Source organism: Epinephelus lanceolatus, chromosome 4 (genome assembly GCF_041903045.1).
Source record: "Epinephelus lanceolatus isolate andai-2023 chromosome 4, ASM4190304v1, whole genome shotgun sequence".
Taxonomy (NCBI): Eukaryota; Metazoa; Chordata; class Actinopteri; order Perciformes; family Serranidae; genus Epinephelus; species Epinephelus lanceolatus.
Window position 1 is genome coordinate 4,196,774 of NC_135737.1, and position 27,502 is coordinate 4,224,275.

The 27,502-nt window shown below is 40.8% G+C and overlaps 1 protein-coding gene across 9 annotated transcripts in view; it reads left to right on the top strand.

The window, feature by feature from the left end:
• LOC117259695 (protocadherin Fat 3) overlaps positions 1-27,502 on the top strand; it is a 391,086-nt gene that overhangs the window by 299,809 nt on the left and 63,775 nt on the right. For all 9 annotated transcript variants that reach the window (XM_033631307.2, XM_033631315.2, XM_033631310.2 and 6 more), the window contains 4 exons: positions 6,442-6,717; positions 11,131-11,341; positions 11,454-14,182; positions 14,317-15,688. In XM_033631307.2, coding sequence (XP_033487198.2) covers positions 6,442-6,717; positions 11,131-11,341; positions 11,454-14,182; positions 14,317-15,688 — 4,588 coding nt within the window. The remainder of the gene's footprint in view (positions 1-6,441; positions 6,718-11,130; positions 11,342-11,453; positions 14,183-14,316; positions 15,689-27,502) is intronic.

Consider the following 27,502-nt stretch of genomic DNA (forward strand, 5'->3'; position numbering starts at 1 on the left):
TGGCTAGTTCAAGCAGGCTGTCTGGTATATATTCCCATGCCACCAAGTCTCTGTGAAGGAGAGAAAACGGCACTCTCTGTCAGCACTCTGGCCATTCACCAAGATAGTTAGTTCATCCGCCTTGTTGGCAAGAGTGCCTCTGTATCCTTTCTCTGACCTTCACCGCAGCTCTCATTCTGCAGAGGCTTCCTTCTCAGTCAGAGTTCCCCCAATGAAATCTGACAGTTGAAACTGCACCAAACCTTTTCTGACCTTTCTAATTTTAATTGAGTCAGCTTCATCCTAATCATTCAAACTGAGTATTTAATTTAAAGCTTTTTATAGGTTGCTTTTGAGCCTATTTAAGGGCAAAAAGATCATTTAGAAATGCTTAACTGTCCTATCGATTAAAGGCAAAATGGCCCAAAAAAATATCTTTAAAAAAAAAAAGAAAAGAAAGAAAAAACATCAAGTTTGCATTCATATAGGAAGCGAACACTGGGCTCTTGGCCAAAGTCCAGGTTTGTTGGACCCATCTACCACCCCTCCCACCCACCCTATATGGACTTTCAAGCGCCCAAAGTTACTTTGTTTTCAAACTGATGCCATCTGGCGGCATTCTAAACTGACACTGCCTGACAACGTATAATACCACTGCAAAAATCACTGACCAAGCAGCGGTATTTGATGACTTAAGAATGCTAACAGGTTGCGTTATCATGTTCAGTGTGTTTCCATTCATATAGGCCTACCTACAATGTCTACAACATATCCTGTTTTGCTTTTGCATCCCAAGGCTGTTAGAAAGCAGAGGGGATAAGAAGCTGTGCTTGTTTTTACCTCGTCTAGGTGAACAGCACATCTGCGTGATGCCATTAAATTATATTAGTATGTTGGATGTTTTTCCTTTCACATTCCCTACAATGATGGAGCAACCCCGACACACTGTCCCACAACTCTCTCTCCATTGCGGTTGTAGCTAACTTGCGCACTGGGAACTGGCAAGTGGGTCCAGCTCTGGTGTATTGATTTGCACTCTTCATACATAGTGACCAAGTTGCACACCAGTCCCTGTGCTAACGCAAGGCAATTTGTTTACTTAAAAAGGTATAAGCTGTTTAATTGTTCTAAACCATCACGCTATTATCAATATAAGCAGGGGATTTGAATACAAAGTGCTAATCACTGTATGTGAATGCATGAATGGGTCAGACCTGCGCAGCACTGGGTTTGAAATGTAATAAACTGGAGCTTCTGTGCTTTGATTACCTGCTGTGAACATCAGCCTCATCCATTTATATTGCCTAGACATTCATCTCACATCATTTTGGTGAAAGTAATGCAAAATAGTAATATCGGAAGGTAACTTATCACTTTCAAATGAAGGTAACTAGTAATATATAATATATTACAGTTTGAGAGTGACTTGCACAACACTGCATATTGATGAGGTCTTTAAATGGTTGGAAACCCTATCTGTAACAGTAACATGCTCATTAAAGTAATTTCTGGGATCTGGGAACATGGTTGCATTAATAAAACACAATCAGACTGGTTAAGAAACTCGAGCAGTAAGATGATGGTTGGAAATAGGCCATCAGTCTGTTCATATTATTTTAACCACTTTATTTGCAGAAAGCACACCTAAAATGTTGGTAACAGTCTTTCATTGTACAGAAAAACCTTGTGCACATAACAAAGGTAAGAGCAGCTGGACAAGGTTGAGGCAGGAAGTGAGTCTGTAAAATGTGATGGATGTTTACAGCAGACAGTTTGGGCAATAAACTTACCACTCACCTTAATTTGATTTCCCCCCTTTACTGACTTGTAGTTTGCAATTAAGGTAATTCACTTAACTGCAGGATACTGGAAGGGATGACTGTTAATAAAAATAATGATTATATTTATGATTTATAATTAATAATAGTGACTTGACTTCAATAATTTGGGAAGCAAAAGGTTAATAACCATATTGTCTTTTATTGGATGCATCTGTACAATCCAGTCCAATATATTTATCTTTGATAAATCTTAGAAAGCCTATAATATGTCTAGACGCTGTGTTAGAGAAGTGTTCATTTAACTCTGTAGGCACTGTTGAGGTTGATAGTCTGTGGTGGTGTTAAACTGGAATGCAGCTGTCAATAAAATGCAGTTTAATACAGTACAGCTAGGTGCAGCCTCCAAAAAAACCTAGGGCTATCAAAACAACACGTAAATTTTAAATTTAAAAAATCAACACTGATTAATCACGTTTGATGGTGCCCCTTGTCCTGGTGCGTCATTGAAGGCCACAGTGGCTTTGTTACATTATGGAGGCAGACAAGATGATGCTGCCCTGACTGGAACATTTAGCCTACATTTAAAAAATGCCCAGATTGAACTGTTGATAGGAGCACCGTTCTCTGCAGTTGTGACCATTGTCTCCAAAATCCAGCAGCTTTACTATGACAAATCTGCCAAAATTAATTTCAATTGAAAATTTTTAAGTGCTTTCACAGCAAAAAATGATGCATTCATATTTTTTTAAGCGCTTGACAGCTCTTAAATAAACACAAAGTTTAAATGACACCTCTATGACACAGTGTCACAACTTCCTTAAGTAAAATCTTCACAGAAAATTCTACTGGTGTCTCAGGTTATAAAGCTGCCTGTTTTTTGTTGTCTTGCCTTTCATCCTATCTGAACAGAACATATTCTTTACATATTTGTTTTGAGGGTTGTTTCTTTTTTTCACTGTGTCGCAGTGTGTCGTATCCTCATAAAACGGTTCGAATGATATCTTACAAATTAGTGCCCCTACTAGTTAGGTTGGGTTTCGGAAAACAATTATGGTTGGGCTGTGTCACGTTACATACGTCACATTATGCAGAGTAACAAAATGTAAGATAACGTAACATGAGGTAACATAAAGGAAACTCAAGTAATGTAACATAACGTGACATCATGTGACAACATAACATGAGGTTATGTACTTCCTCCTTTGATCCCGACAGCCTACATCGTATTGGTCGTGTGATCACAGCCTCCTGGCTCACAATTACATGGGTTATATACATACAAATTATAGTGCATTACTTTTTGTAGGTATAAGTACGAACAGTGGGTAAGAACAGCCTTCACACATTTACTCCCTGTTCACATACAGATACAGAGACACACACACACCTGTATGATGGGAGGAAGGCTCCCAGATGGAGAGTCAGCATGGCATCATGCCGCCAGGGAATGTCTCCACAGTTGAGCAACAGAAGGCCGACTGCTGCAGCAGGGTTTAAATTTAGATCCTTGCCTGGCAGCACTCAACTCAACTCCTGTCTCTGTTTCCCTCTGCTTCTCTTCATGTTTTCTCTGGATAGGAATCAGTACAAATCTCAGGCTCCTTTTTCTGGATGTCTGTATAGTGCATGTTGTCACTTTCCTCCCCTACTAAGTCCTACTCCTGGTCCTGCTGCTATTTTGTAGTTTGTAATCTGTGCAGACTTTACTTGGTATATTTTGGCAACAGTATAGTCAGCACAGTGGCTCGGTGGTTAACACTGTCACCTCACAGCAAGAAGTTCCTGTGTTTTAATCTTAGCTCTTGATCTTTTGTTTTCTCTAAGGGTTTGGAACTTTCCGCCTATATTTCTGTTGGTTTTCTACCACACAAAAAAGCTTGCAGGTTATACGGTATATAAAGCTCAAATTGTAGTTTGTGTTCACATAGCTGCAAGTTTCTTCATGAAATTATGTCAACTGCCCATGTCTGCAGGGTTTACCCAGACATCTTGCCAGATGCCTTTGTGCTACCAGAAAATTTAGGCCCACAGCTATTTTCATAGCTTTCCTTCATCCCTATCAGTGATAATAATAATGTACTCACCAAGTTGCTAAGATCTTAAAACTTGCAACATCGCTAAAGATATGTGATGGGTAAAGAAACATGAGTAGTCATTCAGACAGGTTGGTTACCTCAAGTTTGGCTAACCCCCAGGTATGTCAAACGTGGGGTGTAGGAGCCATGGATACATACCTTAGTGGTGTATTTCCCTGGTAACTTTATTTACCCTCCCCCTGGTTTGCTATTTTTCATGTCTGCTTTCATGTCTCTCTGGATTTGTTGTTTTTGTGTTAAAGTATACCCCCTATGTTGGTGAAGGGATTTTGAAACTTATTAAGCCATTACTCTGGGCTTATAGTAAATGGGTCATAGTAGAGCTATGGAACCTCCACAGGTAGCAGCTGTAGCTACACTGTAGTGACATGTACAGTGGCTACCATGAGGAGAGCACAAGAATTATGATTGGTCAGCTTGGTCTGCTTTTGTTTTCTCCTCCACATTTCTGATGCTCATGGAGGTTGTAAAAAGTGAAGACAACGTTAAGAACATCTCAGTAATCGTCTTGTCAGCAACAAGTTAACAAAAACATCTCCACTAGAAACCTTTTGCTTACCTTATCGCTACTGTATTTCACAGCAAAAGTTAAGTATTTTACAGCAAAGTCAGACTGTTGTCTCCTACTCTAATGAGGCAAAATTTGAGTGTAACTCCAGTTCTGTAAGGACATCACTCTTCTGTATCTCACAAAGTGAATAAAAGAATGTAAACACAGTTGGAGATTTCAGTGTGAGAAATCAGACTTAAAATCTAAACTTATAGCAGAGATGTCTATGGCAGGACTGCCTTTAACCCCTTGCATCAACTATAAACCAAGTTTAAGACAATAAATTTTGGGTTTTCTTATCATTTGTCACCATTCTCTACATGCATTCCTTGCAACAGCCTGCTCATCACTCTACCCAGAGCTACCTCCTCTCCCACCTGCCATGTGAGTTTCTGTCATTAGACACGCTACACTAGATCCAGACTTCAGAAACTGTTCCACAATAACTAGATACATAAGGACTCATCAAACATTTCTGGTAAGGAAGTTTTGTATCTCCTCCTAAAAATTGAATCAAGGGAGTTTTTAAGCAGCACTGGGACCATGAGGCAGGTTTTTAAAAGTCAGAAATCTCAGTACCCCGCCAAGTCCTTGCAAATAAACCAGCAGGTGATATATTTTGGCCCTCACGACACAATGGGGCTGGTAAAACCTTATTTAATACTTGATATATTTCAATAATCAATTTGGGAGTTTGTGCTTTCATAAAGCCAGTGTTTACTTTCTTCTTATCCATGTTGTCTTTGCTCAATCTTACCGCCACAGCCAAGTTTCCCCACAGGCTTTGGTAAATTAAATCTACTCTCAATTTCATTTCCTGCCTCTCTGTGTCTTCTGTCTGGTTCCCTACCTGTCTGTCTCTGCCTCTCCTCCTACGTTTTCCTGACTCAAGCTGGGCTTCATCACCAGTCATCTGTGACTCAGGAACTTTCCATGAGTCATGACACACACCAACCACAAACACGCTGCATGACTTCTCTGCAGTCTTCACCATGGCACAAATTCAACTGTGTTCATTATTTTTTAGCATACGCTCTGTTACATAATTCCAGTGACATGAACGATAGTCAAGTGCAGTGATATGAGTATTGTTGTCAAGATTTCTTGTATTTTTAACACCATTAATTTGTGTCAAAGTTCATAAAAGTTGACGTGTACATTAAAGCATCATAGAAATTTACATTTCCTTTGCAAGTGAATACACTGATGGCCAGTAATGCTGAAATTGAAAAGTGGCTGATGGTATGCCACCAGTGATTCATATGCTGATAGTATATGCCAATCCGCAGCGGCATTGGCCCGTCCCTCAGCGGCTTAAGCCTATCCCTCAGCTGCATAAGCCAATCCCAGGGTCAGTATGCTGCTCGTGTTCCACCAGCACTCACAGTTTTCAAATGTTTGGAAACTGTAGGTGGATGTGAAACATGAGCAGCATACCACTCCCAGAATTGAACGATGTCGCTGAGGGGTTGGAATATGCCGCTAAACCTGTAGTGGCATAACATCATCTACTTTTTGATCTTGGCACAACTGCTGATTGCAGCAATCCCATTGATAGAAACTGATTTTGATCTGTATTTTTATTGTAATGAACTTTTCAAAGAAGCTAAATTAGTTGTGCACATCAGGAACTGTCATTCTGTTGTTTCTTGCTACAGAAATATGTGAATCAACTGAACCACATCCGTTAATAGGCATTGTTACTTGTATAATAATAGCAAAGAGACTGATTGACTTCTATTCCCTCAACCTGTCTGTCCAGTGTTATATTTCTGGAAAGGTCTCAGTTATGAGGACAGAAAAACTAAGGTCCCTGAGAACTGATTCCCTAACACTGTCTCCTACAAATAAGGTTCATATACGGCTAATTTGCATTAGTATATGTTTTCTAGGAAATGTAATGCTACCCAAAGGTATTGTTTTCAGCATAAGGAGGAAACCTTTATATTAAAAATATTGCAAAAATGATCAGTCAATGATCTCTTCTTTCCTCCCTCTCTTCTCTTTCTGTTTGTCAATTCCCCTCATGTTTCAGGTTCACATCACTGTTATGGACAACAACGACAACGCTCCCATCTTCTCCCAGCCTACCTATGATGTCACCATTTCTGAAGACACACCACCTGACACTGAGGTGGTCCAGGTTCTGGCATCAGACCGTGATGAACATCACAAGCTGACCTACTCTTTGCAGAGCTCCATAGACCCCAGTAGCATGCGTCTTTTCCGCATCCACCCCACCCTGGGCACCATCTACACTGCTCAGAGACTGGACCATGAAGCCTGTGCCCAGCACATCCTCACTGTCATTGTAAGTCTTTGTCTCTGCCAATTACCTATATTTGGGATCTTGTGCTAACAGCTGAGACTCTCTGAACACCTCAGTTTCCACTGAGAAGGTCCAGTCTTGTCTGCATTGTTGTGTTAATAGAATTATAGTCTCATCGTGAGGTCATTTGGTTATTCATCCGGATAGTTTCTAGGCTGGTAAGTGCAACAGGCAATTATAGCTGCAAGCTATAATTAGTTGACATACTGCAGAACAGGGGAATCACCAAAAATACTCTGGAATTTCTATTCCTGTGCAGTTGAGAGAATCCTAACGTGAATATCACTGCCTGTTACTGAAACAGGACCAGGACCACAAGGACCTGCAAAGAGTAGTTGATTCAGCTGAACATACAACAGGCACTGCTCTACCCTGCCTAAAGGATGTTTACACCAGGCGCTGCAAAAATAAGGCCAGGAAAGTCATTAAGATCCCAGCCTCTTTCTGCTGAGGTCAAGAAGATGAAACCAGTTACACCAGGCTGGCTGGGGAGAGATTCTACCCTCAGGCCACAAGAATATAAATGAAGACACTGTTTAAGACTGTCCAATCATATATTCATTATTACAGTCCTTTTTTAATACACAAATTACATTACATTACATTTCACTGAAATTGTATGTTATTTAATGTGATGTCAATATGTACCTCTTTGGGCTCACAGTATAGGTTTTGATATGTTTTCAGCATAGCACGGAAAACAAAAGAAGCACAGAAGATACAATTTTGTTTATATGTTATATTTTTTCCATAATTCTTAGTGTAAAAAGGTGGCCCATGGGCAATAAAAAAAAAAAATCAAATATCAAATGTCACTACCATTAATTGTAACAAAAGATTTAACCTGGCTGTTCTTGAATATTAAAAAAAATGTAGATATTTGTCCATCAGTACAAGCACAGCACATCATTTACTGATTATTAAAGTATGCAGTGCAGTTTAAAACCCAGTTTAGAAGCTCTCTGCTATCCAGGAGGCCTATCCATTGGTGGCGAGACTGCCAGGGCATTGGATAATTCCTAGATGACAGCAGCTTGTGCCTGTCTTTATGTTTCACATGTAAAGGAACATAATAAAGGGGCTCAGTCCCTGTAATAGATGCATACTGTGAAGCTTTCGCAAATAGTTTAATCATGTGTCAGCTTGAGTGTTTGTGTTTACTTAGAAGAGCCATAGCAGGGAAAACAAAAGAAATAGGGAGAGTAACATTTCATTTCATGCTATTTATTTTTGCCATAAATCCTAATGTAAAAAACAGTGGCATATGGACCATAGGAAAAACCAAATGTCAATATCTCAGTATTGTTCAAAAGACTCTAACCTGCATATTTAGAATGAACAACAACTGTTGTACAGTTGTCCAACTGCCAAAAGTTTAGAATTTATGTTTTGCATACGCTAGGATCTAATTGTGGTGTATCAGGCTAATTTGACAGCAATTATTTGCTACGCATGGTGTACTGTACCAAAGAAATTAGTGCATCAAACCAAGGATGGCTTCATAAATATAATTTTAATCACATGATATGTTGTACAGTATATATAGTTGCATTTTAATTTGTAATCATTCAAGACTAATTAAAGCTTTTTAATATCTAGTGGTCTAAGGCACTAAAGCGCTCATGGCTGAACCTGATATACTGTTATCATACCAAAGAAAGGTGATTTGTTTCATTTGACAAACACCTGGAAAGTGCAAGGATTTTATTATGTAGTTTTAGTGGTGTACATAAGCTGCCACATTAACTCCTTCTCACTGTCTAGTGTTGCTTTTTTCTAAGGATATTGATTTTCTAAAAAACACATTCAAACAGTACATCAAGGTTAATTGAGTCTTTTACTGAATTACCCAGTGTTTTCATCAGGGAATGTTTTGATTTAATGTTAAAGGCTGTCTTAAAATCAAGAAACTTATTGGGTGTGAATGCTAGAAGCATTTTCTAATTCTTTATTTGGCATTCTATGACTTTTTAATTGTTCTTTATTGCATTCATACTGTGATTTTTAACTTATTCTTATTTCACCAACTTCTTCTGTATGTTTTTTGGTCTAGTCTGGTTAACTAGTTCTGCATACTTTTAGCTACAGAAGCTGTTCAAATGTCAAAATGTTAACTATGTAAAGATATTTAAGCTTTAAGCTTGAAGTTACTTTTTTATACTCGTTAAGTATTCAGCTTTTTCTAACAAATTTTTATAATGGGTGTGAATGGACAGAATGTACAAACCCTCTTCAAACATACTCCAATTTGACCAACTATTTATTATTAACTTCAACTATTTCCGCATACTTTCATCTACAAAAACCATTTAAACTTTAAATTATGGACTTTTGAATTATTTGAATTATTAAATGTACACTCAGCTTTTTGATATGCTTTACAGTTTTTTAATTATTGGATTTTAAGTAATCTGTTTTCAGTCCTTTTCTAAGCTTATAATGAGTGTGTATTGGACAGAATGTTCAGAGCTAGAGTGGATGACAACACAACTAGAGGGGGGAGGAGTTGTAAAAATATATATAGATATAGATATATATATATATATATATATATATATATATATATATATATATGTATATATATGTATATATATTTCGAAAACATGGTCCCAGTCCCACAATTTACACTCTTCATGCACAATTTTAATGTCAAAATGTAAATGGATAGATAGATAGGTTTTTCAGCAGTGCAATGCATTTGAGCTTTCAGATTTTTCGGGCAGTTTGTTTCATATTTCTGCGTTTTCAGCAATGCTTTGAGATGCATTTTAGTTGTCAGCATTTACATGTATTTTCCTCAAGTAGTGCATTTTCTAGTTGATTATTGGCCTTGAATGGTCAGAACAAGATGATCCCTTTTAAAGTAGAAATTTCTCAGGGGGAAATAGTTCCCAAGTCTTTCTGTTTCTTATGTAGAGCAGCAGGAGAGCCTAAAGCAATCTTCAAGTCTGTACTCTTATTCAACCTAAACTCATCATTTAACAATTAAGCTAATTACCATGCAATGAACCAGTATCTACACATCATCAGAGGAGAGGAGAGAGAATCATTTTAGACTGATTTGCGTATCTAATAGTAGACTACTCTTATCAAAAATGTGAAAGTTGGGGAAATACATGTGGCAAAGGAAAGTGGAAAAGTGAGAGTTCTGAGACCTGTACTATGAAGCAGGATTTGGAGTTAGAGAGGTAACTTCAGGGTTAACTCTGGGTTTTCAGTACTACGAAGCTGGTTCTCTTTTTACTGGGATAAATCAACTTATGCTGAACAGTTAACCTTCTCCAGAGCAGGTTAACCTCAGGGTATCGGATCACAACCTGTCAACATCCCAAAATCTGACCAATCAGATCACTGAAGAACAAAGTATCCATGAATGAAAGTCCGGGGTGACAGGTAAAAAAAAGAGGAGCCTATATACTGTTAGAGGTCAGTAGAACCATTTAATATTTCCAGGGCTTTATTTCCACTGGTTTTAAAACAGAGCTTCTAACAAACGGAGAGATCAATTACAACACTAAACACATGATTTTAGCACTATTTGAAATTATTAAGTTTATTTTAGTCCACAGTGATCGCTGACAGTGGTGCTACTTTTACACTTTTCCATCACTGCAGCTCAAAATAACATGAGACACATTTGTGATGGGAACTGGGATAAAAACAGATATTTTTTTGGCTCCCGTTATTATAAATGTAACATTTCGGTCAGATACACCTCATTGGTCATTAACTACTTTTCCACTCGATAGTTCAGTAGCAGAAACAGTCTGGTGGTACTTGAAAGTTTTTAAGTGACATATTCACTCAGAGATGTTTCATCATCATCCAAGCTCAGTGATACCTGCGCATAATTTAAGTCTCGGAGGAATTTTTGACAGTGTTTTCAATGTTTCTAGATTTTCCACTTTAAGAACACACAGTCTTGTTTTTATCCCATGCCACCGACATTTTACTGTCTCGTAATTGCAGACACTACTGTTATCGTTTCATCACATATCATATGAAGCAGTCTACTTCATTCATGGTTCTGATGATGACGCTCGCAATATACACCCCCACCCCTTTCACATGAACATGCTCGTGGCTGGATGGGAAAAGTCAGAGTTGGCTGAACTAGTTAATAACCAGCTTCGTAGTACCGGTTATCCAGATGGCCAATTTTAGGGTTAGTCAAACCAGATAGCGAGAAGGTATCCTGGGTAAGTTGAACTGGCTTCGTAGTACAGGCCTCTGGTCTATTGATATTTTGCCTTTTGTTTTTGTGTTTGTTGTATTTGGTCAATGATGTCACTGGGCACATTTGAGATTTTACTATTTTAATGATCATCAGATATTACTCTGTTCATAGTGAACATAAAGGATGACTTTTTTGTGGTTTGTTTCTTTTCTTCGTAGGTGAAAGACCAAGAGTTCCCATACAGAAAGAACCTAGCTCGTGTGCTAATAGAAGTGGAAGATATAAATGACCATGTACCCATCTTTACCAGTGCTCTGTATGAAGGCTCAGTCTATGAGTCAGCAGCAGTGGGATCAGCTGTGGTCCAGGTCACTGCCCTGGACAAAGACAAAGGCGAGAATGCAGAGCTACACTACTCCATTGAAGCAGGTAGGCACCTCTGAAAGTTAGAAATTTGCTCTTTTATGTTACAGTATTTAATACATTATTGCCCTTAAAATAACTACCCAATTAATAACAATGTTTTTTGATTTTTCAACAGGGAACACTGGAAATGCATTCCATATTGAGCCAGTTTTGGGTATCATCACTGTTGCACGTGACCTGGACTTGTCAAGCATAGGACATTATGTTCTCACTGTCAGAGTCACTGACAATGGCTCCCCTCCACTGTCCACCACCACTGTAGTGCGAATTGCGGTCACCCTCTCTGACAACGCTGGCCCAAAGTTCCCTCAGCCTGAGTACCAGGCTGAAATCGCAGAGAACGCTGTTATTGGGACCTCCGTCACCACAGTCAGTGCAGTTAGCCAGTCCACCCTCACTTATGACATCAAGCACGGCAACACAGAGCGTGTTTTTCAGATAAATCAGTACAGTGGAGTGATTACTACTCAAAAGCCTTTAGACTATGAGATGACAGCATCGTACACCTTGATAGTCCAGGCTGCCAACATGGCTGGCATGGCCTCCAATGCTACTCTGTTAATCCAGGTAGTGGATGAGAATGATAACCCACCAGTTTTTCAGCAGCTACACTATCATGGCAGCATCAGCGAGGCAGCACCAGTCAACAGTGTGGTCTTGAACTCAGATGATTCACCTCTGGTAATCAAGGCCACTGATGCTGACCGCAACCAAAATGCTCTATTGGTTTACCAGATAGTTGAGGACACTGCAAAAATGTTCTTCACTGTAGACTCAGGAACTGGCTCTATCAGAACCATTGCTAATCTAGACCATGAGACATTTGCCACCTTCCACTTCCATGTTCATGTGAGGGACAATGGCAGGCCACAGCTAACAGCAGACAGTCCAACTGAGGTCACAATACAAGTGATTGACACAAATGATTCACCACCTCGCTTCACCCAGAATGCCTATGAAACAGTTTTGTTACTCCCCACCTATGTGGGAGTAGAGACTTTGCAGGTTTTAGCCACAGACCCTGACAAAGATGCCACTACAGAGCTCACCTACTCTCTGACTGATGGAGTGCTGGAGCACTTTGCCATCAAACCTTCCAGTGGAGTCATCACAGTTAAACACAACAACTTCTCCAAAGAACGTTTCCGCTTTAGTGTCAAAGTTTCAGATGGGAAATTCTCCAGCACAGCTTTGGTGACCATTCTTGTCCGAGAGGCTCTGGACTCTGGTCTCAGCTTCACTCATAGCCTTTATTCTTCATCTATTCAAGAGAATGTATCAAATATCACCAAAGTGGCTGTGGTCAATGCTGTGGGAAACCGTCTCAATGAACCACTGAAGTACACCCTGTTGAATGCTGGCACACGCTTCAGAATCCGTCCAACTTCTGGCGTAATCCAAACCACAGGTATACCGTTTGACCGTGAAGAGCAAGAGTTCTATGAACTGGTTGTTGAGGTGAGAAGGGAGCATGACCGTCTGCACGTGGCCAGAGTTATGGTTAGAGTCCAAGTCGAAGACATAAATGATAATGCCCCTGTGTTTGTTGGACTTCCTTATTATGCAGCTGTTCAAGTAGAAGCTGAGCCAGGATCACCCATTTTCAGGGTCATGGCAGTAGATGGTGACAAAGGGATTAATGGAGAGGTATCTTACTATCTCAAGGACGACCATGGTCACTTTGAGATCAACCGGCAGACAGGTGGTCTCAGCCTTAAAAGGGCTTTTGAGTCTGACTTGTCCAATGTGGAATACCAGATGGTGATATATGCAAGAGATGGTGGTTATCCACCTCTCTCATCTAATATAGAGTTCCCTATCACAGTGGTCAACAAAGCCATGCCTGTCTTTGACAAATCATTTTATTCTGTTTCTGTGAATGAGGATGTGGCTGTGCACACACCTATCCTTGGCATAAATGCCACTAGTCCTGAAGGTCAAAATATCATTTACACTATTGTTGATGGAGACCCGTCTCTTCAGTTTGACATTGGTTTTGATACTGGGGTCATAAGTGTAATCCACTCTTTGGACTATGAAGCAGCATCATCTTACCACCTGACCATCAGAGCCACAGACTATCTGACTGGTGCCCGTGCTGAGGTTGATGTAGATGTGGTTATCCAGGATGTAAATGATAACCCACCTATCTTCCAGAAAATGTCTTACAGGGTTGTTTTGTCTGAAACAGCCATGATTGGAACTCCAGCACTTCAAGTTATTGCCACTGACAAAGACTCAGAGAAGAACAATGTTGTTCGTTACCAAATTTTCTCAGATGTGCATAACAGCACAGACTACTTTCACATTGATAGCAGCAGTGGATTAATCCTGACAGCACGTATGCTAGACCATGAACTTGTCCAGGAGTATGACTTCATTGTCAGGGCCACTGATAATGGCTTCCCACCATTGAGTAATGAAGTATCAGTCATAGTTGTGGTGAATGACATGAACGACAATCCTCCAGTTTTCAATCAGCTACTCTATGAGGCATATGTGAATGAGTTAGCACCTAGGGGTCACTTTGTAACCTGTGTACAGGCCTCAGATGCTGACAGCTCGGATTTTGACAAGATGGAATACAGCATTTTGTCAGGGAATGAAAGAATGAACTTTGTGATGGACAAAAAGACAGGAATTATCACATTGTCCAGCCACCGTAAGCAAAGAATGGAGCCTACCTATAGCCTCAATGTTTCTGTATCTGACGGGGTGTTCACCAGCACTGCACAAGTTCATGTTAAGGTGTTGGGGGCCAACCTGTACAGTCCAGTGTTTGGACAGAATATGTATGAGGCAGAGTTAAGAGAGAATTCTGCTGTCGGAACCAAAGTTATACAAGTAAGTGCTATTGAAATCAATTGATTTTTTTTCTGATGTATAATTTCCCAGAAATAAAATTGATACCATATTGTGAGTATACACTATGGATATCTGTATTGACTTACACATTTATTTATTTATTTTTATCTCAGGTGAAGGCAACAGATGCAGATCCTGGAATGTTCGGACACATCACTTATTCTTTTGTTAATGATGTGGGAAAGGACCAATTTAGCATTGATGCAAATGGTCAAATCACCACTGTGGAAAAGCTTGATCGTGAGGACCCGGCCAATAAGGACATCATTCTAACAGTGGCAGCCCATGACTCAGGTGGACGTGTTTCTTACTGTACAGCACAAGTTACTCTGTTGGATGATAATGATAATGTACCTCGCTTCCGTGCTACAGAGTACCGAGCTTCAGTCAAATCTGATGTGGCTAAAGGTTTTTTGGTGACACAGATTCAGGCTTATGATCCTGATGATGGCAGTAATGCAAAAGTGACATATTCACTCTACAGTGAGGCACATGTTCCTGTGGTGGACATTTTGGAGATAGACCCAGACAATGGTTGGATGGTGACTAAAGGCAGCTTTAGCCACTTGAGGAACTCTGTATTATCGTTTTTTGTGAAGGCTGTGGATGGAGGAAATCCAGTCCGGCACTCTCTAGTGTCTGTCTACATCCATGTTCTTTCCCCAGATGCCTTCATTCCTTCATTTAGCCAACATCAATACTTATTTAGCTTGCCAGAGGACACCCCCATAGGTTCAGCCATAGGGACAGTGCGCCTCAACACTTTTCCTGGATATGCCTCGCTCTCTGCTACCTTTGCTCTGGTCAACGGAGAGACTGGAGAAAACAACCAAGATGGGGTGTTTGTGGTGGAAAAGGATACAGGTGTGATCAAGCTTGATAAGCCCTTGGACCATGATGTGATAAAAGCATACCATTTCAAAGTCACTACCACTATAAAACAGGCTAAGCTGGATTCTGTGACCTCTGTTGAAGTTGAAGTCAAAGTGTTGGATCTAAATGACAACAAACCAGCATTTGAGGCCGACTCTTATGAGGCCACAGTTATGGAAGGCATGCCAGTTGGAACCAGAATCATTCAAGTCCAAGCACTAGACCCAGACTCAGGGGCCAATGGCCAGGTAACATACAGTCTTGGGGCATTAATCCAGTCAGAAGGGGATTCAGACATGTCAGTTGGCACCTTTAGCATTGACAGCAACACAGGCTGGATCTCCACATGTAAGGACCTGGACCATGAGACCAATCCATCCTACACATTCACAGTGGTAGCCTCAGACCTTGGGGAGACCCTGTCTCTTTCCAGTACCACCACTGTGACTGTAGCAGTGTCAGACATTAATGACAACCCGCCCAGGTTCTTGGAACAACACTACTTTGGTTCAGTTCAGGAGAGTGACCCGCCAGGCGAGGTAGTGGCTGTGTTGAACACAAGAGATGATGACAGCTCTGCTGTTAACCGTCAAGTCAGCTACCATATCACTGGTGAGTACCACTGTATATGACATTACAATTGTATCGGCAGACAAGAACGTTACTATTAGACAATTCTACAAAACCCTGGATCATGTCCAATTAATTTTTTTTATGCAATGCCAATGTTTTTATAGGTTTTGCTTCCCACAATATCTGTGTATGACAACTTCATATACTTTATGGTATAGTTTTAGAGAAGTATTGTCATTATGTCATATAAACTATAGTTAAGAAATGGTTTAGGGTGGGCAACTAAAACAGTTGGTTATGGTTAGGGACAGGTCATAGCTATTGATGACAAGGTGAATGGAAATTGCAGGTGTTTAATGGGATGTAACCCCTGGTGTACTACATGAAAAATATGACACCCACATGCTCATCATCCACCCTGATCTCAACACCCTTAATTTTTGCTTTGCTACATGGAGAGCACACAATTTACTGCATTAGTACTGAACTTTGGTGTTGGTTATATAAATCATGAGGTGCAGAACTGTCTAATATGGACTGAATTCCTATGGATACTGGGCTGTGTATTGTGGCCTATCTGCCTGCAATTACAGATGGCTGAAAACCATTGTGTGTATCTCTGTCTTGTCCAGTGGTTTGCTCAAGATACAATAGTCATCAGACTTAAAAGTATTCCATAACTCTGAGTCCTAACCATTGCTACATACATGAATAAACATGAGGGGAGAAGTTGTACACTAAACTAGAAATTAGGGATGCACCGAATATTGGGTAACCAAATATATTCGGCCGAATATTGCAAAAAAACACACATTCGGTGGAATAAGTGAAAAGCAAGGCTGAATAATAGCGGCGTGTTTTGATGATGCAATTAAACAGCGTGCTGTGACGGATGGATTAAAATGTCGGCAGTGTGCCGATATTTCAAAGTGTTGGAGAGTGATAGAAGAAAAGTGGTTTGCAAAGAATGTAATACTGAACTATCTAGAGTTGTGTTGCAGGGTATACTGGTACCAATGGTAGACCGCGGTACGAAAACACCATCGTACATATGATACCATAATGTTTGAGTACCATAGTACTATGGTACCTCAGGTACCACTACTGTGGGATAAGTTCAAAGTCCAATCGCAAGAGGGTGAGTGTCCATGCGCCGTCCAATAACGGCGCGCTGGCCACCTGGCACTCGATATGCCGCTGCAGTGGTTTGTATCCAGTGACATTTCAGGTATTAGCTGAGCTATTGAGCATCCTTAAGCAGTGAAAGTTATTATTAATTTATTTTTGTTTATATATGCTACAGTGATTTGTTTTCCACCACAGAGCTCTACGGTGCGAGCATTTTACTCACATTTGCAACTAAAAATAGTTTTGTGCGAGCAAAAGAAATCATTCAGGAGCACGCTGTGCGAGTACAGATTTCAGCCAGCACAGGGCTTGACGCTAACTTTTTTCCCAAGGAGCACATGTGCTCCTAATTTGAAAAAGTAAGGAGCGCACAAAGAAATTTAGGGGCACAATGTAAATTGATCAAATAATGTGTTTTCCGTAATAAACGTGATGCAAATAGACATTTACAAGCAAAATTATTTAATGAATTTGTATACAAAATGTACAGAAAGGTAAAATCATCAAGTTTTGAAAAAGTAGGCCTATTGCAATTTAATTTTGTCTTTAATGTTATTATCTTATATATATTATCTTTGCAATATGATTATCTTATATAATGTTATTACTATCCTAAAACATTCTCCAGGTCCTCTGAAACTCTGCAGGACTTGAAACCTCTTTCACACAGAGCTTTCGCGGCGCCCACCGCGGGGTAGGGCGCAGAGGACAGGATTTGGAGTGCAGGCTCGTTCAGGAGCTACAGCTCCATGGTGACCGCTTCCGGGTCTACTTCAGGCTCTTCTCTGCTATTGGATGCGCAGCGCCGAGGTGTCGTCACAGCGCGTTGTGGTGAAATTAAAAAAATTTCAATTCGAGCGCAGGCTGACGGCACGCAAACACTCGCGCGCCGCTCAACTCGCCGGCAGAGCGGTGCACTCTTGCCCTGCGGTAGTACATACACAATGAATGGGTTTGTCGGCGGAGGTCTGCGCTTTGCGCGCTCTGTGTGAAAAGGGCTTTATTTCCACCCTGCCCAGCAGCAGTACCGTGGCAAACAGTCCCTAAGGCCTCTACACATGATCAGCTGTAAAACCACTTTGCGCTGGCTGTCCCATTGTTTGTCTATGGAGAGGGCAGCAACGCTTGACAAAGCGGTACCGCTACCCTTGGCGTCGCACACCGCTCTGATTTTCCGCCTGAGCGCTGCGCTCAGAGTTGAAATTATTTGAACTACGGGGAGAACGGAGCAGGCTTCCCCGGAGATCCACCCGGTCGATCTCCTCCACACTTTGACTTATTTCCACGCTGCCGACAGTGGGACTGTGCCGACAGTGGCTTGGAAAACCGCCCATAACCATGTCACACGGGGAAGAAGGAAGGCTGCTGGAGTTCCTCCAACATTTGCGGTTAGATTATCATATTTTTTGATTTTTTTATGCCGTTTTTGAAGTATGAATAAGTCAATAAGTAATTTATTCCATTGAAATATCAGTGATGTATTAGAAAAGTGATTTTTCTTTTTATAAATGACAAAAGGCACATCTGCCTCATTTTTGCTGTGGTATCGTGATACTACTCAGAACCGTGACACTTTCACTGGTATCGTACCATGGGTCCAAATTTTGGTACCATGACAACACTAATCTGGAGGGTGTTCATCTGCAAAAACGAATGAAAAACTAAACAACAGTGTTCGGTACTTGGTATTCGGCCAAGCGTTTAATTTTATTTTGCTTCGGCTTCAGCCACAAATTTTCATTTCGGTGCATCCCTACTAGAAATTGCATTTTCTGTAGAGAGCAAAAAAATCCCCTGTGACCCATGTCTCTGTCTATTATGATTTTTTTTTTAATCAAATGAGGTTTTATATTTGTAAAACTAAAAAAAAAAGTGATTCAGAACTCATCATTACAATGTAAAGTCTATGGGCCAAGCAGGAAATCACATGTAGAGTCAGCAGGAGAAACACTACTGTATATACTCAGTGGACCTCATACCACAGAGATAAACCCAGAAGCTAGAAACATGTTTGGGCGTATGTACATACGTACTCAATTGGAATGAATAGGCACCATCATGGCATCTGGTGTCTAGCTATTATTATAAATCTATGGGTCCTAACTTCGAAGGAACAAGTACACGTACACATTCAGTAATATGGCTTGGAATACTTGTAAAATACATCTAAATCTGGCCTTTTTCCACGAAGAAAAATCACTGAGGTAAGGGTCAGGTAAAACACTGAGTGAAAACACTTGAATTAGTCTGAGTGAAGTGCAGCCACTCTATCTAAGGAGTGGTCTGATTATCTGAAGAGACAGAGAAGTCTAAACCATGAGACAGATGAAATGTTACTTTGAAAAAGTGATGATTCAAAAATGCTACTAAACACAGTGGTAGTAAGTAGCAGAACGGGTGTAGTAGTAGCAGTAGTAGTGGTTGAGTAGTACTAGTAGTAGTGATAGTAGTAGTAGTAATATAGTGGAAAAAGCAGCCGTAGAAGTATAGTAGTAGCGGCAGTAGCAGTAGTAGTAATAGTTTAGTAGTAGTAGTAGTAGTAGTAGTAGTAGGAACAGAAGCAATAGTAGTAGTAGTAGTAGTAGTAGTAGTATAGTGGTAGAAGCAACAGTAGTAGTGTAGTAGTATTAGTTGTAGTAGTAGTAGTAGTAGTAGTAGTAGTAAATTAGTAGTAGCAGTAGTATAGCTATAGAAGGGACAGTAGTAGTAGTAGTAGTAGTAGTAGTAGTAGTAGTACTAGTAGTAGTAGTAGCAGCAGGAGTAACAGTGGTTGTAGTAGTTTACAAGTAGCAGAAGAAGTGGCAGTAGTAGTATATTAGTAGTAGTAGTAGTAGTCGTAAAAGGAGAGGAGGAAGGCTTGTCCGTAGACAGAGAGAGAAGAGGAAAGGCGAGAGTCTAGAACTGAGAGTAGGGACTTTGAATGTTGGGACTATGGCAGGAAAATCTAGAGAGCTGGCTGACATGATGCAGAGGAGGAAGGTGGATATACTGTGTGTTCAGGAGACTAGGTGGGAAGGTAGCAAGGCTAGAAGTTTGGGAGCAGGGTTCAAGCTGTTTTATCATGGTGTGGATGGGAATAGAAATAGAGTAGGAGTTATCCTGAAGGAGGAGTTTGTTAGGAATGTTTTGGAGGTGAAAAGAGTGTCAGATAGGATGACGAGACTGAAGCTAGAAATTGAAGGTGTGATGTTCAATGTTGTTAGTGGTTATGCCCCACAGGTAGAATGTGAGTTAGAAGAGAAAGAGAAATTCTGGAGTGAGTTAGATGAAGTGATGCAGAATATCTCTAGAGGTGAGAGAATGGTGATTGGTGCAGACTTCAATGGACATGTCGGGGCAGGGAACAAAGGTGATTAGGAAGTGATGGGCAGGTTTGGTATCCAGGGTAGGAACGCAGAAGGACAGATGGTGGTAGACTTTGCAAAAAGGATGGAAATGGCTGTAGTGAATACTTTGTTCCAGAAGAGGCAGGAACATAGGATGACTTAAAAGAGCGGAGGTAGGGGCACACAGGTGGACTACATCTTGTATAGACGCTGTAATCTCAAGGGGATCAGTGACTGCAAAGTTGTGGTAGGTGAGAGTGTAGCCAGAAAGCATAGGATGGTAGTGTGTAGGATGACTCTGGTGGTGAGGAAGATGAAGAGGACAAAAGCAGAGCAGAGGACAAAGTGGTGGAAGCTGAAAAAGGAAGAGGGTTGTGTGGTCTTCAGGAAGGAGTTGAGACAGGCTCTGGGTGGTCAGGAGATGCTCCCAAATGACCGGACAACTACAGCTAATATTATTAGAGACAGGTAGGAGAGTATTTGGTGTGTCATCTGGAAGAAAAGGAGATAAGGAGACCTGGTGGTGGAACAAGGAAGTGCAGGAGTGTATACACAGAAAGAGGTTAGCCAAGAAGACGTGGGACACTGAAAGGACTGAAGAGAGTAGACAGGAGTAAAGGGAGATTCAGCGTAAGGTGAAGGTAGAGGTGGCAAAGGCCAAACAAAGGTCCTACGACGACTTGTATGATAGGTCGGACAGTAAGGAGGGAGAGACTGATTTATACAGGTTGGCAAGGCAGAGAGATAGAGATGGGAAGGACATGCAGCAGGTTGAGGTAATTAAGGATAGAGATGGGAATGTATTTAAAGGTGCCACAAGTGTGATGGGAAGATGGAAAGAATACTTTTCAAGAGTTGATGAATGAGGAAAATGAGAAAGAACAAAGAGTAGAAGAGGTGACCATTGTGGAGCAGGAAGAAGCAAAGATTAGTAAGGATGATGTGAGGAGGGCATTGAAGAGTGGAAAGGCAGTAGTTCCTGATGATATACCTGTGGAGGTATGGAAGTGTATAGGAGAGGTGGCAGTAGAGCTTTTGACTAAGTTTTTCAACAAGGTCTTAGAGAGCAAGAGGATATCTGAGGAATGGAGGAGAAGCGTGCTGGTGCCGATTTTTAAGAAGAAGGGAGACATGCAGAGTTGTGGCAACTACAGAGGGATAAAGTTGATGAGCCATACAATGAAGCTATGGTAAAGAGTAGTGGAAGCTAGAGTTAGAGCAGAAGTGAGCATCTGTGAGCAGCAGTACGGTTTCATGCCAAGAAAAATTACTACAGATGCCGTATTTGCTTTGAAGATGTTGATGGAGAAGTACAGAGAAGGTCAGAGGGAACTGCATTGTGTCTTTGTAGATCTAGAGAAAGCATATCACAGGGTGCCGAGAGAGGAGATGTGGTATTGTATGAGGAAGTCTGGAGTGGCAGAGAAGTATGTTAGAGTGGTGCAGGACATGTATGAGAGCTGTAGGACAGTGGTGAGGTGTGCTGTAGATGTGATAGAGGAGTTTAAGGTGGAAGTGGGACTGCATCAAGGATCAGCTCTGAGTCCCTTCTTGTTTGCTATGGTGATGGGCAGGTTGACAGATGAGTTTAGACAGGAATCTCCATGGACTATGATGTTTGCAGATGACATTGTGATGTGTAGTGAGGGCAGGGAGCAGGTGAAGGAAAATCTAGAGAGGTGGCGGTATGCCCTGGAAAGGAGAGGAATGAAGGTTAGCAGTAGCAAGACAGAATACATGTGTGTGAATGAGAAGGACCCAAGTTGAACAGTGAGGTTACAGGGAGTAGAAATAAAGAAGGTGGAGGATTTTAAGAACTCAGGGTCAGCAGCCCAGAGCAGAAGTGAAGAAACGTGTGCAAGCAGGCTGGAACGGGTGGAGAAAAGTGTCAGGTGTGATGTGTAATAGAAGAGTACCAGCAAGATTAAAAGGAAAGGTGTATAAGACGGTGGTGAGACCAGCGATGTTGTTTGGTTTAGAGACAGTGGCACTGAGGAAAAGACAGGAGGCAGAGCTGGAGGTAGCAGAGATGAAGATGTTGAGGTTCTCTTTGGGAGTGACGAGGATGGATGGGATCAGGAATGAGTACATCAGAGGGACAGCTCATGTTAGATGTTTTGGAGATAAAGTCAGAGAGGCCAGACTGAGATGGTTTGGACATGTTCAGAGGAGTGATAGTGAATATGTCGGTAGAAGGATGCTGAGGTTGGAACTGCCAGGCAAGAGGCCTAGAGGAAGACCAAAGAGGAGATTTATGGATGAACGAGGACATGAAGTCAGTTGGTGTGAGAGAAGAGGATGCAGAAGATAGGGTTAGTTGGAGGCAGATGATTCACTGTGGCGACCCCTAAAGCAAACAGCCGAAAGAAGATGAAGAAGAAGTAGTAGTAGCAGTAGTAGTAGTATAGTGATTGAAGCGGCAGTAGTAGTGTAGTGGTAGTAGTAGCAGCAGTAGTAGTAGTTTAAGCAGTAGTAGTAGTAGTGTCAGTAATAGCATGAGTAGCAGCAGCAGCAGTAGTAGTACTAGAAACATCAGTAGTAGTGGTAGTAGTACTAGAAGCAACAGTAGTATTAGTAGCAGCAGTAGTCATAGACAGGTATCAAACAGGCGGCCATCAGTTCCCCAAGGTAGTCATTGATTTGAATTGTAAAAATTGTTGAAAAAAGCTCAGTGTTTTAAGTATGCAAGCACACATGTTTTTAGGAAGCAGAACATTTTGACATGTGAATGTTTTCTGTAGCTCAACATGTACTGGAGGAGTAGTTGACCAAAAAACATACAGAATTGGAATAGTAAATATTTGGATAACAGTAGTCTGAATGCTGCTGATTTAGCAATGACACTAATTAAAGGCAGGCTTTAGTACATAAATCAACACTTTTCTATGGTTGCCTCCATGCATGCCAGCATTCTGTTTGACTGAGAAACAGGCACTGATGAAATCACACTTTCACTTACAGACTGCTCTGGTGAAAGCTGCTGTGAACACGATGAGTTTCATCTTCTGCCTCTTGAATAGCTGTTCAAATTCATAGGGTAGTCTTGGTGCTAGTCTAAAAAGCCACTGTATGGTTTACTCAGGGGAATCAGTGTGAGTTTATTGTCATAACCTTTTCAAAACAAAAGCTCAAGGCACAAATACGTTTATTGACGGCAAAGGGGGGGACACAAAATAACAAGGAGAGGAAGGAAAAGCAAGGTGAATGCTGAAATTGCATTTAATAACGTGGACAGTGATCAAAGGACTGACTTTGCTGATTTGCTGCCTGCTCACTGACATGACATGTAATAATGAAGTTACTTTCAAGGGGACAAAGACAGAGGACAACTATGCCAACAGGAGATAGGGAGCTAATGGAGGACTAGTGGAGGACTTTTAATAGGAAGGAAATTGTTCCCCCAATTGTAGTGTAATGAGTATCACCCAGACAGCTGGAGTGAATGACAGACATGTGAGTGATGCGACCTTATAACTGACAGCTTAGATGAAGGAGGCGAGGAGGAATGAACTGCTGCTACAATGCAGGGAGAGAAAGCATAAAAGCAATAGATAACAGAAATGTCTGCAAAACTAATAAAATGAGATGCTGAAAATACTGACAAATGTGACCTTTCTCACTTCAAAGAGAAAACCATTTGATATTACTCAATATAAAAGTGCCAAAGCAAATCAAGAGAACATTTAAAAACATAAAATCTTGCTGTGAAAATATTGTCTCTGTGTTCATTGGTAGAGATACTGATGTAACCTCACAGAATGGGATATACTAGATTTTAATTTTGTAATTACCTGCTTACTTTTCACAGTATTATATATGCTGCTGATGTGTTTGTTTGTTTATTTTAATTAATTCCATATCCAGGCGCCAATATGCATTTATAAAGAAAGGAAGAGGACAGAATTAAATGTAGACACCATTTTTTCCCATTTCCAATATGGTCATACTATACACAAGTCATTTAAGATGCATTCACATCAAATCAGACATTACAGCAGAAATGCCAGTCCTCCCATTCATCTGAATGTTGGCAGTGTATCTGTGCTGTGGCGGTGGGGGCCACAGGATATGGCGATTACCACAGTGGCCTGCTGCAAAATGTTGAAATAGAATCAACATTCAGAGAAACACAACCAGACATCACTCTGCAGTGGCCAGTCACTTAACTGTCAGTCAGAACGGAAGACATCCGCATTCCACAGGAATAAGTACTACAGTCTATTTCTATCATTAAATATTAGAATGTGTGAAAGCAATAAAGTATGTAGTAACAGCTTGTGGGTAAGAAGACCACTCATTTTGTTCATGTATGAGCAAACTCACCCCGGGGTTCAAACCCCCTACCCTGGATCTGAACCAGGAATCCTCTTGCTGTGAGGTGACAGTGCTAACCACTGCACCACCATGCTGCAATGTGTCTTTTGTAGCAGTAAAGATACTACAGTAATGATAATTAAAAGTAAACATCTTTTAAGCCGACATGAACAGACGAATACTCAGTTGCTGAGATGTGGAGACTGGCTTTCTATAGTTAGTCTCCACAATCCACTCCCCCACAAATGGGCCATTTAAGTGACACTTCCACATCCAGCACATCCTTTTAGCTAACTGCTCACCACAATGTCTGATTTGGTGTGAATGTAGTCTTAAGGCCCACAAAAACCAAACCCACTTCAGAGAACTAGCGGGGACGAAAGCTCCCTGCTGTGTCCCCTGATGGCACTAGGTCTCGGCCAAAAAGTTGCACATAAACACACCGTAAAGACTACAGCTTACAGCCAACTAGCACGTACGTTCTGCGCTCGGGTGAAATGAAATAACTCTCCACACAAGCATATGGCGGTCATCTGTTAGTTGGCCAGTTAGCACATAAACAACACATCTGAAAGAACAGAGCAAATTTACCAAGCGCTACTGAACAATAACATAAACCATCAGGAAACATTTATGCTGAAGAAAAATAATCTTACCTCATGGAACAAGTTGGTTTTTTCTCACCCCCTGTTGAATTTAGCTGATGCGCTCTGCCATCACCAACGCTGATTCCACATGCTGAATCCACCACAAAAAAAAAAAAAAGCCGATGGGGGCCGACAAGGGGCAACGTTATGGGATGCACCGCACCAGCTAGGGCGACAGACATTCATTGATGGCCCAACACTGACCGACTGCCAACCGTTGGCTTGGTGTGTCAGGGCCTGTACACCTGGCTAAAATCTGATTATTGTGCTGGCCAAATCACCTCCAGAGTTATTTGGACAGATCCCAGTCTGATCTGCCTGTATTAACATGTATAAACATGTTTTTCCATTACCTTAACCTTAAATAACTGAGTGTGTGTGTGTGTGTGTGTGTGTGGTTGTGGATGGGTTGGTGGGTGGGTGGATATATGTACATACTGGAATGTAATTTTATTCACATTTCAGTGATTTGTTGTCACCCTGTATACACTGTAGGCAAGGCTTTCTTCCACCCATCAGTTTGTGAGAGAGAAAAGAACTGCCTGAAGATCTGTAAGTGGAGGATTGTGCTTCCTCCACATGACAGTCCAGTTAAATGGGTCAGCAGCCACCCAGTGCTCTCATAAATCCTCAGTATTATGGTCCAACCTTTATCCACCGCTGCAACATTAATTTCCCTGTACTACCCACATAAAGGAGCCACTTATGGTAATTGCATAACAGTTATTTCCGTGTGTGCAGTGGGTCAAGAAATTGTCTTGATGCTAAATTTATGCACCTTGATATATATTTTGTGTGAAGCTATAATTGCCCCAATTCACCTGTAACTGTGGATAGGATAACAGAACAGAGGTGTGGGCTGGAGGCTTATGATTAATAGTCTAAAATGAATGTCATTACTTAAGAACAAATGTGACAAAAATTAGATTTAAAAAAATCTAGCTTGACTTTGACTTAACACCAATGACTCGTAATTTTACGTGGATTATAGTTTGTTGACGTGGAATGACCTGATATCCTTTCCAATCCCTGAGATTATTGATTAAAAAGAATGCAGTAGCTCAACTCTGTTATGTGGAGGTATCTTTTCATGCCTCCGCACTTGGCATTATATTGTTGAGTTGTCCATACATATGGGCCTATGTCTGTTTCATTCTTGTGAATCCGATATCTCAAAAATACCTTGAGGAAATTTCTACACATTTTGCACAAATGTCCACCTGGACTCAAGGATAAACTGATCCTGATTTTGGTGGTCAAACGTCAAGGTTACTGTGACCCAGTCAGTCTCATTTTCATTAAGGCATTATCTCAAGAACACCTTAATTTCTTCAAATTTGGCCCAAATGTCCGCTTGGACTCAAGGATGAACTGAGTCAGACTAAAATGAATGTGATTACATGACAAAATTTTTTTTTAAAAATCTATGTTGACTTTCACCGAACACCAATGACTCCAGTTTCACTTTAATCACAACCATTTTACATGGAATAACGTGATATCCTCCCCCACTCCGTAGATTAAAAATTAATAAGTGCGCAGCAAATCAACTTTCAACATCGTTCTGACCACAGCCCATCACTTAGGGCAAAGAAGGAGGTGAAGGTGTGTTAGTTCAAATCATCAGAAAGACTACAAATGAACTTCAGATTATCACATTCAGTTATAAAGACTTTTCTGTAGTTAGCAAAACAGATGGAAACATGCAAATCATTCAGCTCTTACAGAGCTGAATAATAGCTGTTACAGAAATAGCACACCAAGACACACCAGATAAGATTGATTTTTAAGGTTTTCAGGTTTATGTAAAAGTAATAAATATCCACTTTTAATTTACTATACTGTTACTCTTATTTTAAACATTTAAAATGCCAGTAAATGTGGGGAGACCTATAAAGATTTGTTAAAAGGGATACTTCACAATTTTTTAACAAGTTTTGTACCATAACAATGTGTGTATTGGTGTGAATGAACGGTGTTAAACTTCCTTCCATCCTGCCAGCACCCAGATCCCCCTGCCCGTTTTGTGTCATTCCACAGATTTTCACTGGCTCTGGGGCTGTTGTTCGAGCTACAGATTCTACTTCCTAATTTTTGTATACTTGCCACCACCACATACACAAAGAGTATAAAAGCAGATTAAGAGAGAGAGCCACCCCCCACCAATACTCAGACCAAACTCAGATCTAATGGTAAAACCCTTCTCACTCAAATGTGTTCAGAAACATATTTACGCTGACTGTTTAACTGTAACACAAGACTGTTTGGTAACAGCCATATTGTATTTGGATGAGTGCGGTCCAGTGCGGTCCAGTGCACTCTGGTAGATGTTGGTTTTCTACCTCTTGAGCAAAAGTGAATGCCACAGCTGTTTTTCTTTGTTATCTCTGGTCAGGTAGTACCAATTTAACAGCATTTGCATCTGTCTACTGCATAGA